Source organism: Tachysurus fulvidraco, chromosome 26, assembly GCF_022655615.1.
Source record: "Tachysurus fulvidraco isolate hzauxx_2018 chromosome 26, HZAU_PFXX_2.0, whole genome shotgun sequence".
Classification (NCBI taxonomy): domain Eukaryota; kingdom Metazoa; phylum Chordata; class Actinopteri; order Siluriformes; family Bagridae; genus Tachysurus; species Tachysurus fulvidraco.
Genome location: NC_062543.1, coordinates 12,518,232 through 12,537,539, shown reverse-complemented (window position 1 = coordinate 12,537,539; position 19,308 = coordinate 12,518,232). Strand labels below are relative to the sequence as shown.

Sequence of the window (19,308 nt, the reverse complement as noted above, 5' to 3'; positions counted from 1 at the left end):
CTAGGCAAGTTTAGAAAGTTGATATGTTTATGGAAATACTGATGTTTGTTTTTTTTTAAGTCAAATTGTGTCATAATAAAAAAAAAAAAAAAAAAAAAAAACTTCGGCTGGTTTTTATAACCCACCACACAAGTCAGCGGTGGCTCCTGATGTGACAGAAGTGACACAGTTGGCCGAACTAATTGCCGTATGTCATGTCACACATTGTTTACACACCACAGATTCGTGTAAGATAATCTTATGTCAATTCAAACTAGCTAATTGTTAGCTGGCTAACTTTTAATAGATTACGAATAAAGCTGTTTCTCAAGGTGATGTGAATCGTGACAGCTGCTAGCTAGCAACAGCTTTATTTCTAGATTCCACACTACAGATTAAATAGCACATGAAAGCAGATAGAGCACAGCGATGGGTGTAGGGATATACGGGTATAGGTTGTATTAATTCATTTTGAGTTATTATTAATTTAAAAAAGTTAAAAAGTCGCATTATAACCTTGTAAATATAGAATTATCGAGAAATGTGAAAATAAGGAAAGTGGAAGGAAAGAATGGCAATGCATTTTTTTAAAATTAGAGATATATAAAAACCCACCAACATGATCAAATAACTAAATAAGGCCAGGACTACTTTATAGTGAATGTCATAGTGGACTGCAGTCACTTGCAAGCTGCCTCCTTTATCGCCCCTTTAAACCTTTACAAGCGTGCTTTTGTGTCAACATAAACACTGCAGGCAAGAAACAGACACATTTCAGGTTTGAGAAGTCACACACACACACATAAACACACACACATACGCTCTTGTACACACACGCGCACACACTCACCTGAGTTTCTGCAGTTTGTCGTCTCCCCCTGTTGTTTTATGCAAAAAGAGTGCGTCTGGATAGGACGTACTGTGGGCCTTATGCAAATCCCCTGTCTATCAGCTTGTGTGGGATTGTGAAAAAGGTGAATACTTCTCCCCGAACCCACTTGTGCCAAATGTTGAAGTTTCCTCTGCATGCATCCTGCTTCTTCTTTCATTCATGACCGACTCAGGATTGTAGAAGGAATAAACCGAAACACATCCAGAATCTCCTTGTTAAGGTGAGTCAGTTGAAATTACTTACTCTCTCTCCCTCTCTTTCTCTCTCTATCCTTCTGTAGCTGTTTTGCAGAATCATATCTCTTTCTGTGGTCTCTTGCTCGCACAGCATATTGACCCATTTAAATGGTTTTGACTAGAAGAGATTAGGGAGGAGGGCCCGAGCGACTGGCGGCTGGAGGCTGGAGGCTGAGCGGGGATCCCCTCAGCCCTTATGAATATTACAACAAGCCCTTTACATAAAGGAGACCTTTTCAAAGTCGGACCCATTAGAATAAAACCTCAAGTTCATTTTCCTGACCGGGCCATGAATTGGCCCAGTGTGCGCATAAAGTAGGAAAATCAGCTATATTTATCATTACAGATATTAAGATGAGCACAGAAGCTGTCGAGCAGAGGGATCCTCAGCATGAACACGCAGGTAAGAAAGCTATTTATCCTATAAGGGCTGAGTTTTACTTGTGCTTTGATGGATTTTTATAGAGAATTCCACAGCTAATATTTGTGGTGTCCTGGTTACATAAGATGAGAAAAAGTCAAGACATATAAAGATTATAAGGACACCATTACAACCAGGTCTACTCTTGACAATGGGAAACCGTTCAATAGAACAAATAAAAAAAAAACAGTTATTAGTTAATAGTTATTATGCTGTTCTAACAGAAGCTGCAGGGTAAAGTAGGATTAAAAAGAGCCGCAGGTTTGTTGACAGTATATAAAAACATAACATTTCTATACAGCCAATGAATTTAATAGCTTAAGAAGCAAAATTACGACTTAAATAAATTGTTTCTTTATTTGTTGTCAAAGCATTCATCGTAAGTTTTTGTTTGTTGTTTTTTTTCTCATTTTCTCATTTTTCTTTCGGATGAAGAATATCAAAAGTTATTAAATGTTAAAATCAAATCTTTATTTTTATTATCTTTAAATGACCTGAAGCCCTAAAGAGAACATATCTAAATGTTATATATAATATATAAATAATAAATAGTCTTCTAAACGTATGTTGTTGTTTTTTTCATTAAACATAGAAATCTACCTACGGAATACCTATCGTGATAGTATTCTTATCTGTGATTATTTAGTGCTTGATGAGATCTTAGTGCATTATTCGTAATTTCAACCTTGTTGATGCACCTCTGCCATTGGTCGAGGTGTTTTCACAAGAAAGACACAGGCTTCCGTGTGTCTCTTGTCAAAGCCGTTTGTGGTTTTGACCAGTGAGTTCTGCTCTTTGTCTTGCCTGTTATGGTCTTTCTGCTAGGCAGGTCTCGACTCATTCTCGACTGTCATCACTGTCAACTACCGTACATCACACCGCCACCGTCTTGCTTTAATCCTAAACATAAGTTTGTTCGTTTTTTCTTCCCTGCCTCTTTCTTTAATGATACAGTGATCAATACCACACTCTGTGTCGGTATTTTATTTTATATCTATCTCATTCATTGCACAGACTTACTTGAAGTTTGTCCATTGTTTTCCACTGTCGAGTAACAACCATCAATTCTACCACCAATACATCAACAGTAATTGTGTAGAGGGACTACAACATCAGATACTACCTCTATAATAAAACTGCTGAGTCGTTCATTTCTGCAGATGCGTTAAGACAACCTGAACCTGTTTATGGTTCGTGGAGTAAGGGTTGTAGTGCCTTAACCGTGAAGAGACAAAAAAGAGATGCATAGAGCTCTAGGGCATGATGTTCATCAAGGGCATAACAGTGTACCAGGATGTGTGTGTGTGCATGTGCATGGGGGTGGTGGACTGTTTGCATTGAAGCGTTCATACCCCCAGGCCATACCGACACATAGTTAGTTGCCTCCGTACGGAACACAAGGGTCTGAAATGAGGAACTTGGATTCAGAGACAGCACAATATAGTAAATGACTGTTTTGTGTAGCATCGTTTCCTGTAATACGAAATATTTCAGGCTTCAGTCTTTTCCAGTATACCGGTGCAAACATATTCGTGTCATCAGCAACAGGATCGTAATGTTTTGCAGGGTAATAAAGATTCATGACGATATTTTATATACTGCGTCCTACACAACATCGTTTGTAGCGGAAAGTTAGTAGTCAAACGTTAACTAGGTCATAAGTGATAATATGGAAATAGAATTATAACTATAACTAGGAGAATATCTTTAATGAAAACTGTGCTTATTAGTAAATAATAGACAATATCTATAATTAAAACTTGACAATGGCTAAAATGATAAATAACTACAAAGTTATGTAAAGTGTATATAACCACGTCAAACATATGACTATAATTATAACTATCTCGGTAACTACTAGTTTATAATATATTAGAATTAAACTAGACCTATAATTCTATCTATAAGTCGAATTCTTACAATGGACATAACTACAAAATTATTACTTTAACTTTAACTATAAGCATGGCTTTGCCTATGACAAAGGATTAAGCAATATTTGTCATTTTATGTCATCAAAATAAGTTTACAATTTACAATCATAATGATCAACCTATAATGGTAGTTATTATAATAAGAATTAGTATATGTAAGAGTGATGATAACTATGTCTCCTCTCTAAGACATTTCAAATTGGGTAAATTTTACTGCTTTAAAACCGTAAGTAAACTCAACTTTTAGATAATCTTTATTTAAAGTAAAGACATAGTCAGAACAAAGGATTACTTTTATTTTCAGCAAAACAACCTTTTAACTTTAACAAAAATTTGAGTTATAGAAAAGAAATCCGTTTATGTAATGTTTAACTATTACGAAGCAAATATAACTAACTATAACTACGATGATAATATGAATACTATGGTTATAAACATAGTAATCTTTTTAGTGTGTTTTGTTTCTCACATAAGTAGACTTTTTATAATCCTTCTAAAGTGAATTAAATTAAATTGCATCATATTTGTTTAAAGTTTTATACCAAACAAGGACAAGGGCATTTACAGCATTTTCAGAGAAAGGGCAAGTTCAGAGAAAACTAAACCCAATGTGTGTTCTCATATAAGCCGCAAAAGCAGAGAACGGACCTTATTTGAGCTTACGTCTTTGTTGTCCATCGAAGAAGACTTAACCTGTTGCAATAGTGCAACATTTCTTTCGTGAGCTAATTCTACTCGAAAGAAAAGTCCGCAAGGAAGGCGAAGAGTTGTTTTATGTTGAAGACATTAAGAAGTGCAATGTACCTGAATGGTGAAGTTATTTTATTAATGTTACCTACAAATGTAGGACATTTGTGTACTTAAAGTACATAAAATAAATGGTATCAAATATACAACATAACTACTTAATAAAAACTAATTATGTGTAAACAGGATAATCAATCTTAGGATATTTATATTCATTCATATTCAAAATTTTCCCAAAAGGCTTAAAACAAGTTTTGTCTAAAATCATTTTGAATAACAAGCATGGACTAATCCCTTTTAATGAACTTAATTGGAGTTAAGTGCGATTGTTATGAAAATAAGAACTTTCCTGAGAACAATCTTGCAAAGTCTAATTAATATAAAGTGTGTTAAAAGAAACAACCCCAACTTGAACACTATTGTATCTGTGTTGTTTATGTGCAAGAAAGAGAGAAAGACTTTAACAGAGAAAGAATGAGCCAGCGATGCACCTGGGGGTTTGTAAACATTCAAATATGAGGGCTTGCGAAAGGTTGCCATGGATACGTTCCTATTTGCATGGGTGCTTCATTTCCATACTGGAAGTTTGGCTCGGGGAGGAGCGCCAATTTCCATAGCGCGGGACGAGCGAGCACTGATGCGCTAACCACAGCCTCACATGGCCCTATTTGAATTTCAAATCAGGACAGATTACCTGGACCAAACAACCTTTGAACTTGGTAGAGGCCTTGAAAAACCCTACCTCCATAATGGTTAGCGTAGCACAAAAGGCACCAAAAGACCCACTGAGAGTAATAATTGAGGAGTTAGCTACTTATTAAATATATATGAAACTAATAAGTAGCTAACTCCGTAACTATTGCTCTCAGTATATATATATATATATATATATATATATATATATATATATATATATATATATATATATATATATATATATATGCCCTTAAAAGAGGCTTTAGTAAAAAGCATTAATTGTGTAAATTCTTAACTATATTCTATTCCTTCTGCAGAAATCGAACAAAATGGAATTGACTTCACAAGACAGGTAAACACACGTTAATAATTTCTTAAAGATCATCAGTAAATTTGCATGACAGCGAATCTACCTTACATTATCGTCAAGTGTATAAAGGTTTCAATGATCTATTGTACTGCAATGTAATGCATGTCACTGCTAATTAACCTTGATTTATTAGAAGCTACATTGGCCTTTTTTTCTCATGTAATGCTATGCAGAGGACTGTACTGTGTCCCATGTACAGGAACTAGCCTCAGGTTCCCATTTGCATAGGCTCTAGCCTGAGGGCAGGGAAGGAATGTTTTTCAAAAGCTCCCTCCTGTAGAACAAGTCAGACAGCCTTGGTGTGAATACACACACACACACACACACACACACACACACACACACGTGCGCATACACACACGCGCACACAACGGACACCAGCATACATGTGACTTTATTCCAAGCTACTACACACAAACATAATATAAAGTAGTTTAAAGGCACTTAATATTTTTTTCGCTTTCATGACTAAATGGTATTTGACCATCAAGGCCCAAGTTAATTATCGATCAGAACTGCAAAACGATCGCTTGATTTCTTGTGTAGGAATCTCTGGGACGCTGTTAAAGATCACAATGTAACTTTACTGCTTTCTAGATAAAAACCGAGGACCTAAACGATTCCCCTCACTCTGCCTCATCACATAAGACATGTCACCTCACGCAGGGATCACCAGTTCCAACCGGACAGCTGCCTGGGGTATGCCGTGAAACATTCCTCCAACAGATCACACATGAAATCACATGTTATTATTATGAGAGGCTTATACATGATGGAGAGGAGCATTATGAACACTTTTGTGTTATGTGCTTTCAGGATTTGCCATCACTTCACTCACTTCCCCAGCTGGTCCTCATGCCTGGATCACATCTTTCCTCGTCTTCACCTTTCCTCCTCTCCCAGGCTCAGACCGGACATCAGGGTCAGTTCTTAGATATTTATAAAATTCTACTTCATGGAACGATATGCATTATAGAAATCTGAATCTGTGACTTCTAAACGCATTGTTCTGATGTCACTGGATAAAAAAACAAAACAAAACAAGTTATCAGTATCAGTACAAGTTAGTTCCTATTATCACTTATAATACAGCAGATATAAACATTCATTTCCTCATGATCAACTTCTCTTTTTTCCATATTGTCTAAATAAATAACTCTAGAGAAAACATGCCATTTATGTGGATTGTCTGTCATAGACTTGTTCCAGCATAAATCGTTATTATAGAAATGCATAACATGTCTATATTAATCACTACAGGTGAGCTGGACCTAATTTTGTTATAGAATATGAAATGACAAATTCCTAATATCGAGCATTGTGGTGTAATGTTTGGCAAAGCAGTTTGCGTGTTATATTTATTGCGCCTTATATTGTCTTGTAGCTTTACTGCAGCCGAATCTCCTGTCCTTGCCCTCTCAGTCTCAGCCTAGTCTCCTGCAGCACCAGCCTGGACTGGCCCTTACACCTCAGGTAAACAAAAGTCATTTATATCACATCACTTGTTATAATTATTGTAGTTTTTCAATCCAGTCTTCAGAAAACACATCCGAAGTCTGTTAAGGTACGACTGTAAAATCACAAGTCACCTGAACGAAATGTTTTAGGTTTAAACAAAGTTTCCTGAGATATTAGATGAGCTCCAGAGTCTAATCACATGGCTTAGTTGTGTCAGAAACCAGAACACAAAAACAATGCTGTCTGGCTGGGAATCCCCATGGACTAAATTGAGAACTTAACATCTATTATATCTGATCTATAGTTTATATCTGCACAGGGAATGGGTCGAACAGGCTTGGCTGGGTCCTCCATGGATGGACACTTGGACATGCCTCACTTACAGGTGCCTAAGCACGTGGGCGCTTCTCAGCAGGACGAGCCAAGTGACCTGGAGGAGCTGGAGCAGTTTGCCAAGTCTTTCAAACAAAGACGCATCAAGCTGGGCTTCACACAGGCAATGACCTACATATTCAAATTTTTCAAACAGATGTAAATAAATACACTAAAGAGTGCAATAATATTTAAAGTGCAAACTGGCTTTAGAGTGAATTCCCATGTGATCTCGATCATTTTTAAGCAATCTTTTTTTTTTTCACGAGAAAGTTTTAAAGACATCAAATGAGATGTTAATATTATGATTCTACTTTTAGGGAGATGTGGGTTTGGCTATGGGGAAGCTCTATGGAAATGATTTCAGTCAAACCACAATTTCCCGCTTTGAGGCTCTAAATCTCAGCTTTAAGAACATGTGCAAGCTCAAACCATTGCTGGAGAAGTGGCTCAGTGATGCAGGTATATTTGATTGACCCAATGTGATGTCAAAACGTAAAATGATGTATTTTTGATACCGTTGATTTAACCTTTTATACTTTGACCTTTTTTTCAGAAAACTCACCCTCAGACTCAATGGCTAATCCTGCAACGCTACCACCTCTTATGGAAGGATATGGGAGGAAGAGAAAAAAGAGAACGAGCATTGAGACCAACATCAAGCTCACACTGGAGAAACGCTTCAATGATGTGAGGAATTTGATTGACCCGACCCAAAGTGTTTAGATGCCGACCTGTAGTTAAGTGGCGTTGTCGGCAAGTCGTGACTGATTTTTCATTTTTTTAGAATCCCAAACCGAACTCTGAGGAGATCACTCTCATCTCGGAGCAGCTTTCCATGGAAAAGGAAGTGGTTCGGGTGTGGTTCTGCAACCGACGGCAGAAGGAGAAGAGGATTTATTGCCCAGTCGCCAACTCACCTATAAAATCGCACAACTACAATTCCAGACTGGTGAGAGGTTGTTGTTGTTTTTACAAGACATGACACTTTATTCTTTCCTTCAACTTTCATCAGTTCCCTGCTTCATAAAATTCAGTGTCTGGATTAACAAAAGAAAAAACAGTCAATCAAAATAAGGAATGTAATTGAACTTTAATTAGTTACTTAAAAACTGTTGTTTAAAAACATTGTTGTTCACCCTATACGCGTTCTAACTTAGACTTCTTCTTATTTCAGCCTGCATCTAGCAGACCATTCAGTCCTCTTGCTTCAGGAGGTGGTAAGACATTTCTTATTACAACAACTGTTGTTGTAGTTGTTGTAAAGTTTAAATTTGTTAACCAGTGAGATAAGTGGTGTTTTGTTCCTGCAGTGTCAAGCAGCTCATCACCTAACAGCCCGAGTCGTGGCTCTTCTCCCAACACTATGTCTTCAGCCTCCAGTCCGCTGACATCACAGGGGGTCAATCAATCCTTCAATCCCACAGGGTAAACTTAATCAATATGACAGTACAATATGCCACCAGATATATTAATGCAGCATTAATCTGTACCTCAGTTTCCTGCTTATTCATGCATATCCAACCCGCCAGCCAGTCACAGCTGCACAATTATTAAAATCATGCAGATACTGATTAAGAGATTCAATTAATGTTCACATCGAACATGAGATCACATTGACATTGACTGTGGCTGATCTCCTAGGACTTTCACATATAACAGTCTCAGGAGTTTACACAGAATTGTGCGAAAACAAAAACATCCAAGGTTGTGCAGGTAGAAATGAGTAGCTTAAGAAAAATGAATGACTCAAGGTGACATTAAGGCTAAAGCTGGTAGGAACTCAAATAACCACTCAATTGTAGTGAGCATAAAAACACCTCACCATCATCAGCTGTAGATCTCCTGGCCTGTTTCTGACTGAATAATTGCATGAATGAGAAGCTGCACAGTGAATGTACATGAGCATGATTGTATATAAACTGCTATAAAGTTCCCCATCCACTAGATGGCAATCACAGAGAATCTGATTTAACAGTTTCTGTCTCCAGGCCTCTTATCACCCTGATTAACAACTCACCATAATTATATTCCCCGCTTAATATCTACAAGTACTGCATTATCAGAACCGTCAGTCATCACATCATCCGTATATGTTACACACACTACCGCTGCTGTATATTACACAAAAAGCAAAATATTGCACAATACTGTTATTTGCACTACTGTGCACTTCTCACACTTTATGTACATAACTGATCAGTCATAAATTCTGTATTCATATTTAATACTCGTACCGTCTATAATGTCTCACATCGTCTGTATTGTCTTGTCTTTTATAGTCCAAGCTAAATGTACAGTATAATGTTATTTATGTCTGTACCTTTGAAAATCACAAACAGCCGTAACCAAATTCCTTGTGTGTGTAAACACACTCGGTCAATAAACCCAATTCTGATTCTGATTAAACAAAGCTCTCTTTTCTTCTAGATCTTGGTATCGTTGGAACACTACTGCATATCACCACTGAGAATCATCTAGAATCGCCATTCGACATAAAGTGAAAATAAAAATGTTTACAATTTGTTTGGACTAGAAAGGAAACAATGCTCTGATTTATACATTTACATACTGCTGGATTACTGGTTTTCACAATTACATGCTAAAAAAACAACAACAACAACAACAAAAAAACAAAAAACAGTCCCTGTCTTGTTGATTCGTTTCAGCAATAAGGATACATTTCAGCCGTCTGTTTATGTCAAGATCAACAGCAGGTCTATGAAACATTTCAAGTTTATATATCGTTGTGTTAAAGTCACAGTTCTGAAAGTCTTAGATATTACTTTTCAACAACAAGGTTTACATATCTATTCTCATCCTTCAGACCATATTTTTAGTATAATATATTTTAAATCACACTAGATGACTTGAGTATGTCGGCAAAAATATCAATCGAAAACTATGCAAATATTTCAAGCATCAGATTTCTTTCAGTTACATATAAGTGTGTGGCTATCGCAGACGTCGTCGTTATGTAGCATTTAATATCGCAGTCATTTTCAGTCTGGCCTTGAAGTTATTCATTATGTCTTACTCGGTTTCCTATTTTATAAATGTCTTCTTTTCTAAGTTAAACTTTTATGAACATACTTTTGGAAATGGAAGTAACATATAGTGGAAAAGGGTGTTTGATTTTTTTTCTACCTTTTCCTTATGAAGTGGTCCGAACATTTGAAGTGCTGTATTTTCACACTTTGTCTTTAATGTTATTACGTATCACTGTTGTTTATTTTGCTTGTAGTTTTTTGTTTGTTTGTTTGTTTGTTTGTTGTTGTTTTTTTTTGTGATGCGTAATATTTTTTCTTTTTGTAATGGAATTGATGTGTTGTACATTTGAATGCTGGACATGACTCTATGTGTAACTGTTTAACACTTATTAAACAGATTAATCACATTACACCGGTTCTTGCTTTACATTGCTCAGTTAAGACTTATTATTTAAGAGTTTATCATCTACAACTGTAGCAGCTAAATGTTTAATAATCGAACTTAAAAACTTTACGGACAAAAAGAAAAGTATTCGTTCGATGTTGATTGTTTATTATAGTGTGACTGACGACAAACATATGGTATTTACATGAAATGTTTTGAGTTTTAATGTTAAATTGATTAAGTTTGAAGGTTCCGTTAGCTAGCTAGTCAGCTAGAACATACAGTAGGCAGTTGACGTTCCATGAAGATCTCTTGACTAACTAATTATAGTATCTAATGTAGCTCAAACAGAGTTATGCTGTGTTCATTAAAAAAAAACACTTCCAAAATGGTTAGTGTGTTTTTTTTCTATGCAAAACAGGTATAGATCGTTTAAAAAAAAAAAAAAAAAAAAAAAACGTTATGTGTGAACACAGCCTTAGGCAGCTTCTTCTCCAAACACCAAAGATTGTGGTCTGATTTCCCACGGCTGTGCTCCTGACAGAAATAGGTTTCTTTCCTTTTCCTTCAGTGTGGTGGGAGAACAAATCACAGACAATGATGCAAAACTCACCTAGGCAGTCATATAATGCTAGATATGAGCCAAATGATATGGTCAAACCGACAACAGCAATATTTTATATTTTTTAATTATATCCGTGATTGCAAACTTTTACGTGAATCATGTAATGTAATGCGTTACTGTCGTGTGACAAGACAAAACGGATTTTAAACGGTTTGAACATAAGATTCAGGATGAATGCGCGCGTCATGTGAATGACTTTCATGATCTTTCCTCGTAAATTAATTTGACAAGAAAATTATACATAAAACTCAAACTGGGAGAGGTGTCATCATCCTCAGACATCGTAAAACGTGTGGATTCGACTTAGATGTGTTTCTAGGTTGTGTTTTGGATAGAGTCATTGATTCAATGTCAGACTGTTCTTGTCAGACTTAAAACTGTTCTCCACATAGCCATACAAGAGCTTTGTTTCATATGGCCTGGTCTGTTATTCTGAAACAATATCAAGCATGTCTATCAATCAACCCATCGCAGGGCACACACACACACAACGGACAATTTTCCAGAGATGCCAATCAACCTACTATGCATGTCTTTGGACCGGGGGAGGAAACCAGAGTACCTGGAGGAAACCCGAGTACCCGGAGGAAACCCCCGAGGCACGGGGAGAACATGCAAACTCCTCACACACAAGGCAGAGGCGGGAATCGAACCCCCAACCCTGGAGGTGTGAGGCAAATGTGCTAACCACTAAGCCACTCAGCCACTATGCCCCTATACAGGACACAGTTGTTAGGAAATATGTACAGAAGCAGAAAGTTTTGAAAGATATTACACATTATATCTATAGACACTAAGAGAGTGAGTAAGTCTGAAATGTAACAAACCTTCTAATTAAACTTATTTTTCTCTGGTCAAACAGACTCCTAGAGTTGGATGATATCACACAGCAGACTGACTCTCTTTTTCCTTTGGATTCTAGTGTATTAACGACCCGATCCACTAGAGAGCACTCAACGATAATGCAAAGCAAGACTAAGTCTGTCAAATACATTTAAAAATCACATCTGAATATCAAGTGCTTACACATTTATTAAGGGATAAAAAAGGAAAACATGATGTTATTGGAAAATAATCAATGTTTTATATATATATAAACAGTTTATGTAAGTTAGTTCTTGTTACAGTATCACTTATATTGTACCAGCAATAAACAATTGTTCCTGTACTAGTCTCTCTCTCTCTCTCTCTCTCTCTCTCTCTCTCTCTCTCTCTCTCTCTCTCTCTCTCTGACATCATCTGAATCCTTTTTTTAACTGTAAATCAACTATAAATTCATCAGCATGGGGTATAATAAATTTATACTATCATTTGATATGCAAACACGTTTCCTGTTAAGGAGTCGGTTCATTGTGATGACTCTTGATAAATGTTAACCATAAAAGAAGATAAAGGTCGCAAGCTTTCTCAATATGTTTTCATGTTTTCATTCTTTTTATACCACCATTCAGCCATTCCTTCATTTTCACCAACCACTTGAATGCTTTCATGGAAACCTCTTTTCAACATCTGAGCTGTTCGGTTGCATGGACGGTGAGGCGTGTGCTTGATTCTCAGCTTAAAATAAATAAGGTTAAAAGTAAAGAAATCTTTTTGACAAAGTAGTGCCCAATAACATTTATGCAGGGAAACATCCTTATAAAATAATTTTATTTTTAAAAATATACATTTTTACATTTTATAAAATGCGATATAAAGCTTTTTTGTTTATTAAATTATAGGTTAAGAATTCATTAAACAATTTCAGATATAGACTAAGACTCAAATGTAAACAGTACCAACATGTCAGTTAAGACTAAGATGATTTTGTCATGCATTGTCCATCATCAGGGTGTGTATGCTGGAAGAAGAGTTTTAGCTTCAAAAGTACCTGGTGAAACCTGTTTTCCTCTCCATTACGTATGACCCTTCCACACCGGGTTATGTGTTGTCATTCCTCATTATCTCATTTTAGTAAAGACTCTCAAAGATACACCAAGGGCAGAGATGCTGGTTGTACTCCTCATCATTGGGGGATTAATTCCTCTAATCCATGCAGAAGGTAAGACATGACAAGCTGCTATTATTGAATGAGGAGAGATTCTGTGGATGTGGCATAACAGTACTATGTATTTTCAAAGATATATTCTGTACCTTTGTGTTACACCTTATAACTGAATAAAAATGTGGCTTTCTATTTGGTTAATCTGTATGGTGCAGATTTTCCACCTAGCTTGCTATCAATCAAAGACAAAGTTATCACAGGCCAATTCTTCGACTCGCTGATGCTAAAATTGCCTTCGTGCTTCTACGCTGGCCAGAACGTGGACCTGGAGTACATGAATTGCGACACCAATCAAAGTAGTACGTATTAATTATGTAACTCTGTTGAATGATTGATTTTGATGAGTCGGCATAATATATCTATATTTAATGTAATAAGAATGTCTAATAAGCTATTTCTATAGTAACTAGTAGAGAAGTCACTTGGACTTGTTTGGAATAATCTAAGGCTAATAAGTTTTCAGTAAGCAAACATTAAATGAGTCTCCAGTGTCTAAGCCAATCAAATTGCATTTAATGATTACTATATGATGATAATAATGATTCTGACACAAAGCTTTCCAACTATTTGTTCACAGGGTGTGGGAGGGAAAAAATCACACTTAACTACCAAAGTTTTCGACATCTTTAAGCAAAATGACTGTTTGGTAAACTGGCTTTTTAGACAACATGAGCGTTAATAGAAGCCTAATATTAAATGTAAATTAAATATTTGGTGAAATATATTAAGAGTTATTTAAAGTATATTATTTGGACACACTTTTGTTGTTTCGCAGATTTCATCCACAGCAACCATCATGTCATCAATATGATATGTTTTCTCAGAAAAACATACATTAAAATTATGATTATTTATTCAAATGATTTAGTGTCAATTAGTATAAATTTAAAAATTGTCACCCCTGGATATAACAGTATGTTAACAATATTTAATATCTTCTTCCTTAAGGTACACAGTTTTGCCAGAACATGATCACAACCTTAATGTGTAGTTTAATAAAATTATGTTTTTACATTTAAGGCATTTTGGCAGATACCATCATCTATGTACTTTTGTGCTTTTGAAGACTCTATCATCAATACTGGTTCACTACTACTTGGACTAGGAATACGATCAGTCTAAAACTCTGCTGGGAAGGAATACAGCAAGAAGAGCACATGTACAATTTTAAATATAAGTGCTAGTTTAAGTATTTCAGTTAAGGCAGGTCTTTAGATGTTGTTTGTAGAATGCCAAAGACTCATGTGTTCGGACATCTAAAGAAAAATCATTCTACCCCAGAGGTGCCAGAACATAGAAAGTCTTGATGCTTGCCTTCCTTGCACCCTGACAAAAGAGTGTTAATTCTAACATTACTTGCTAACTATAATTAATCACGATTTGATCAAGTTGTAATTGTGAGGTTTACTGGAGTCCTTTGGTCTTAACAGACATCCAGTCCAACGTTTTCACGGTTCCAAGCTGTGGCAGCATGAGCGATCCAAAAGGATCGACTGTATTAAGCCGAAACATCGGATACCAGCTGATGAACCTCAAAAATGGCACGCGGTACAAGTGAGTTGGAAATCTGTCTGCAAACCTTTAATATTAATTGAGGAACCTCAAAAAAAGTGATTTTATGATACATTATGTGTATATGTAGGATTACCTATAAGATTGGAAACCTCAGTAGCAGCTCTGTGATTGCAACTACAAGAACAGGTAACACAGCATCGGTTTGCATTATTAATTATTCAGTGAGCTGAAAATTGGACAACATAAAGAGACTCTCAGCTCACGTCTATACTGTACATGTCTTGTTTTACAGTTGCTAACTACAACGAAATCAATCTAAGCTTCCAAGGACGCAGTGCAGCGATGTTGGTGATCACAGTCCTTCTGTCCGTAGCTATGTTTATACTGCTAATCAGTATCATCACCAGTGTGTTCGTGTCCCCTTCTGAACAGTAAAAACTCACTTCACCTTCAGAAATCAAGTCTAAATTGTGTGACTGGCAGTGTATGGGGTCATTCTATATCATTTCTTTCTTAACACAAAATCAACAATTAAGCTAAGACTAAATCTAAGAAATTTGTAGATTAAATCTTTTCATGAAATCTATGCACTTCAAAGTCATTTTGATGTAGAAGAGTGATTTGAATCTTTTTTTTCTTTCATTTTAAATAAGTAATATTACAATATCGCCTTACTTAATCACAGCATGACAAAAACAATGACAACCGTTTCCTTGATTATTTCACTACAAACAATTAATAGTTGCTAATGTCATTTTTTTTGTAAGTGCTGATATCATTTTTATTTTTCTATTTGATTATCTTATCTGCATTCAGATGTAATAAAGAAATATGCTAAAATATTGAGGTGTGTTTATATCTTATTTAAATCCAGATGCAGTTCATAAATTCATTCATTCATTCATTCACTAATTCATTTAACCATATTCAGTGTGTTTTATCCTGGTCAGGGTGAAGGTAGGTCTGGGTGTATCTTGACCCCAGTTCATATCAGGGCACCATCTTCCACACACACACACACACACACACACACACACACACACACACACACACACACAGTCAGTCAGTCACAACCAGGATAAATCTTAAAAATGTAATAGTTATTAGGTTCACATTTTATAGGTCATCAAGTGTGTTCAGCTTAATTATCTACAAATCATTGTCTATGAGCAACATCAGTATTTTTGGAGTCTCGTAGCTCCGGGGTCCTCGGTTTGATCCTGTGCTTGGATTACTGACTGTATTTATCAAATGTGTCCAAAAAGCATGTCAGTAGGTGGTCTCAATTACACCTTGTTGGACTTGGGGCACAAGGTGTGGGGCAGATTGGAAAGGGTGCCATCCTATAACAGGGCACAATCACACTTACACTCCAGACAAATTTGAGATGCCAATCAGTTTACAATGAATGTCTTTGGACTGCTGGAGTCCCCAGAAAAAAGGGTTTTAAAGGAATGAATACACCCTTGGATGGATTAACAGAGTTCGAATGCTTAATAGGAAAGCAGGTTTTAAAACGTGAAGTTTGGAAACTTATGTCAAAAAAAAAAAAAAAAAAGTAGTCAAGCTGTGACGTTATTTCAGCGCCTGAACTAGAAAACGACATCTTTGCGTTTTCTCCTCAACCCCATTAGCACATTAGCAACGCCAACTTTCTCACTAAATGGCTGTAATTGCAGACACCTGGTGTGAACATGTACCCGTTCTGCCTTCATCTACGACTGAGAATGTTTCTTAACGTCGACCAAATCAACCGAATAAAGAGAAAGAAAGGAAGAAAGATGTTTCTCAGGCTGCGAGCTAGCGAGAAATTTCTCGACCTTCATTTGACGACTGGGCTTCACGACTGGGACATGAACGAGGAGATCAACCTGAGCACGACGACAGACCAGTTTTATCAGGGTATTAAACACCATATTTAACCTCAAAGTGAAAATAATTCAGGTGTTTTTGTTTGTTTGTTTGTTTTTTAATGATGAACATCTTCCACAGATGAAAAGAGAAATGAACAATATTTGGCACAGTGGCATTATGCCAGAATCTCCAGAAGAACTTTACCTGAGGAGCTTCACCAGAACCCTGCTGACTGTAAAGGTGGTGCTAAATGAGCACAACACTCCTGATTAGCAGGATACATGAGGCTTACCTGCTCAAAAAAACACGTCTTGGAAACCATAATGAGTTTCTTTTACTGATTTAATAGTATTTTGGTATGTTTTACAAATAGGTTTGGGGTGTGGTGTTATAGGAATATGATATAATATCGTAATCCTGTTAGCACTGAAATGATAAACAGGGTTCCTTTTTGTTAAAGTTTATTAGAGAAAACAAAATCAGCTTGCATGTTACTGAAAAACAGTGAAAGTGAAAAACAGCAGCATGATTTGACCCGAATACTTTCCCAATCCTGAAGACATAATGTTACAAAGTACACTGGAGACTCCTTTCTGAAATGTTAATTAAACGTTTCCTCATATAACCGAAACAGTTACCTGAGTGATCGGGGTCTCAAGCAGAATTTAAGGGTTTATATATATAGTGGCAATAATTCGTCACTCAGTATTGCAGAAATATCCTCAGCATAATGATGTGTACAACCAAACTTTTCAGTCAACATGGAGAACATTATAAAGATGAAACTTCATAACTCAATAATACTATTGAGCCCTGTAGACACACCCACTCTTGTCTTTTGAAATCCTTTTGTTACACCTATTTCTTTATCTTCCAGAATCTGTAATACAGCCAAATCTGTGGTTAATGGTAAACCCGTGTCTGGCCTGTCCCATCAAATATCCTGTTCAAGACAAAAAGCCATCGCTTCCAAAACTAACAATAGACAGGTCTGCGTCAGGTCCTGCCCTAGGCTTGCCAGGACAAAACCTGCACCTGCTGCCGTTGTCTGATGAAACCTGTCTGGATGAATCGCTGCATGACGCGTCTCTCTCGAGTGAATATCAGGTGAGACCTTAAAAAGCATCAAAGCATACATATGCTATACTTTTTTCTATGCTGAGCTGTAGACAATTTCCTTACACCGGTGGTTCTTAAACATTTTGCACCCAGATTCATTTGCAATTAAATACACTAATATATTGGAATATTGTGAATATTTATTGACATGGAGCTTTTATTCCTGAACCATGTTTTATAGTTTTGGTTTCAACTAATTCAATTTATGTGACCAGTAAAAGGCTAACAACTATATAAAAACATCCCGGAGCACTTGCTTAGCCCAGTTCCTCAGCAGTAATCTTGTTAATCACAGATTCTAACTTGACTCTGCGTCCTTCAAAGCCACAGTTTATGCTTTGCTACAAGAACATTTGACCTTGACATTTCTCCTCAGTTCTGCTCTGTCATTCCAGCTCACGGATGATGACGACGCATCCTCAGATGACGTGGCAATCTGCCGTAAGTCGAAAGGAACCCGGAGGGGTCGAGCGCCCAAGGAGGTATCGTCACGCAGGCTGGGTCTGGCTCAGAACAGGAGGCTGCAGAAGGTCTTGCAGGACAGCCACAACCTAAAGAGCGGTGCTTGGCCTCGGCCTCCTGTTAACTACTGCATCCTCATTGCCATGGCACTGAGCAGCTGTCATTCCGGCAGTCTGAACGTCCAGCAGATCTACAACTTTACCAGGTGAACAAAGGTGTATTGAGAAATAGCTTTAGGTCTTAAGCTCTGTTTTTGTTCTTCCTTAATTGACACCTTCATGCAGCTGTCATTGAATATTTATAAGCTTGTAAGCAAATTATTGAAAATATAGGATTATCTGTAGGATTATGTAGCATTGTTTATTTATTTATTATTATTTATTTAAAATAAATCCAATCACAACCACTAAGATAAAGCAATAAATCAAATAAGCAATCAAATGGACCAGAATCACCAAATACTTCATAGTATATATTTTATTTTAATGTTTAGTTTTTTCTTGACGGTCAGAGTTTGCCCTGATTCTAAGATTTGTGCTTGCTTGTACATCTTTGTAAAGAACACTTTATTTATTTATTTATTTATTTTAACTGAGCCTCTCAAAGCTTCCTAATTATTATTTAAAGCTCCGTTCAACCCTGAAACCTTTGGACATCCTGTTAATCATCTCTCCAGGGAACACTTCCCTTTCTTCCTAACGGCGCCTGATGGCTGGAAAAACACCATCCGCCACAACCTGTGTTTCAGCAACAGCTTCAGAAAGACGCCGCAGCAGGTGACCGGTGATGGGAAGAGGAAGTCCTGCCTGTGGCACCTGACGCTGGACGGTCGGAGAAGACTGAGGAACGAGATCCAGACGCTCACGGCAGACTCGTTCAGAATGCTGAAGAGGAGCATGAACTACCCAGGTCAGAGTCCGGTGCCATGAGCTTTGAATATCATTTTCATTCCCAGCTGTCTGTTTTTTGATTTCTGCTCCTTTACACAGATATGATTCAAGCACTGTTTGAGTTGTAATCTGGTGCAGGAGCCTGGAGGATTTAAAAGAAGACAGAATTTGTCCATGTTTTCACATGCTGCTTGTGATCACTGTTTGCACTAGAGATGTTCTTGTTAATCTTGAACAATATTTTTCTTTGTGTTTAATTTCTCTTTCTTTCAAAATAAAAAAATACTGTTATTTGCACTTACTAGTGTGGATGGTTTTG

General features: G+C 36.8%; 3 protein-coding genes across 6 annotated transcripts; all 3 read left to right on the top strand.

Annotated features, from left to right (window-relative positions):
• Positions 1-936: 936 nt before the first annotated feature.
• On the top strand, positions 937-10,505 carry pou2f3 (POU class 2 homeobox 3). Of its 3 annotated transcripts, none has more exons than XM_027178583.2 (13): positions 937-1,091; positions 1,454-1,510; positions 5,223-5,257; positions 5,873-5,974; positions 6,092-6,197; positions 6,660-6,748; positions 7,038-7,229; positions 7,426-7,567; positions 7,662-7,795; positions 7,893-8,057; positions 8,283-8,322; positions 8,419-8,533; positions 9,536-10,505. In XM_027178583.2, the coding sequence occupies exons 2-13, from the start codon at positions 1,462-1,464 to the stop codon at positions 9,573-9,575; spliced, it is 1,209 nt and encodes a 402-aa protein (XP_027034384.1). In that variant the 5' UTR covers positions 937-1,091; positions 1,454-1,461; the 3' UTR covers positions 9,576-10,505. The 3 variants fall into 3 exon arrangements, with proteins under 3 accessions (XP_027034384.1, XP_027034383.1, XP_027034385.1); XM_027178582.2 differs by having other exon boundaries at positions 938-1,091; positions 8,283-8,325; XM_027178584.2 differs by having other exon boundaries at positions 939-1,091; positions 7,053-7,229; positions 8,283-8,325.
• A 2,033-nt stretch (positions 10,506-12,538) lies between these two features.
• On the top strand, positions 12,539-15,506 carry zgc:194948 (uncharacterized protein LOC796981 homolog). Of its 2 annotated transcripts, none has more exons than XM_047809007.1 (6): positions 12,539-12,638; positions 12,936-13,146; positions 13,305-13,448; positions 14,580-14,703; positions 14,792-14,850; positions 14,957-15,506. In XM_047809007.1, exons 2-6 carry the CDS (start codon positions 13,092-13,094, stop codon positions 15,097-15,099), a joined length of 525 nt encoding a protein of 174 aa, XP_047664963.1. In that variant the 5' UTR covers positions 12,539-12,638; positions 12,936-13,091; the 3' UTR covers positions 15,100-15,506. The 2 variants fall into 2 exon arrangements, with proteins under 2 accessions (XP_047664963.1, XP_027034544.2); XM_027178743.2 differs by having other exon boundaries at positions 12,561-12,638; positions 13,060-13,146.
• A 599-nt stretch (positions 15,507-16,105) lies between these two features.
• Positions 16,106-19,286, top strand: foxr1 (forkhead box R1). The gene is made up of 6 exons (XM_027178593.2): positions 16,106-16,566; positions 16,657-16,758; positions 17,396-17,625; positions 18,033-18,304; positions 18,776-19,008; positions 19,089-19,286. Exons 1-6 carry the CDS (start codon positions 16,359-16,361, stop codon positions 19,115-19,117), a joined length of 1,074 nt encoding a protein of 357 aa, XP_027034394.1. The 5' UTR covers positions 16,106-16,358; the 3' UTR covers positions 19,118-19,286.
• The last annotated feature ends 22 nt before the right edge of the window (positions 19,287-19,308 follow it).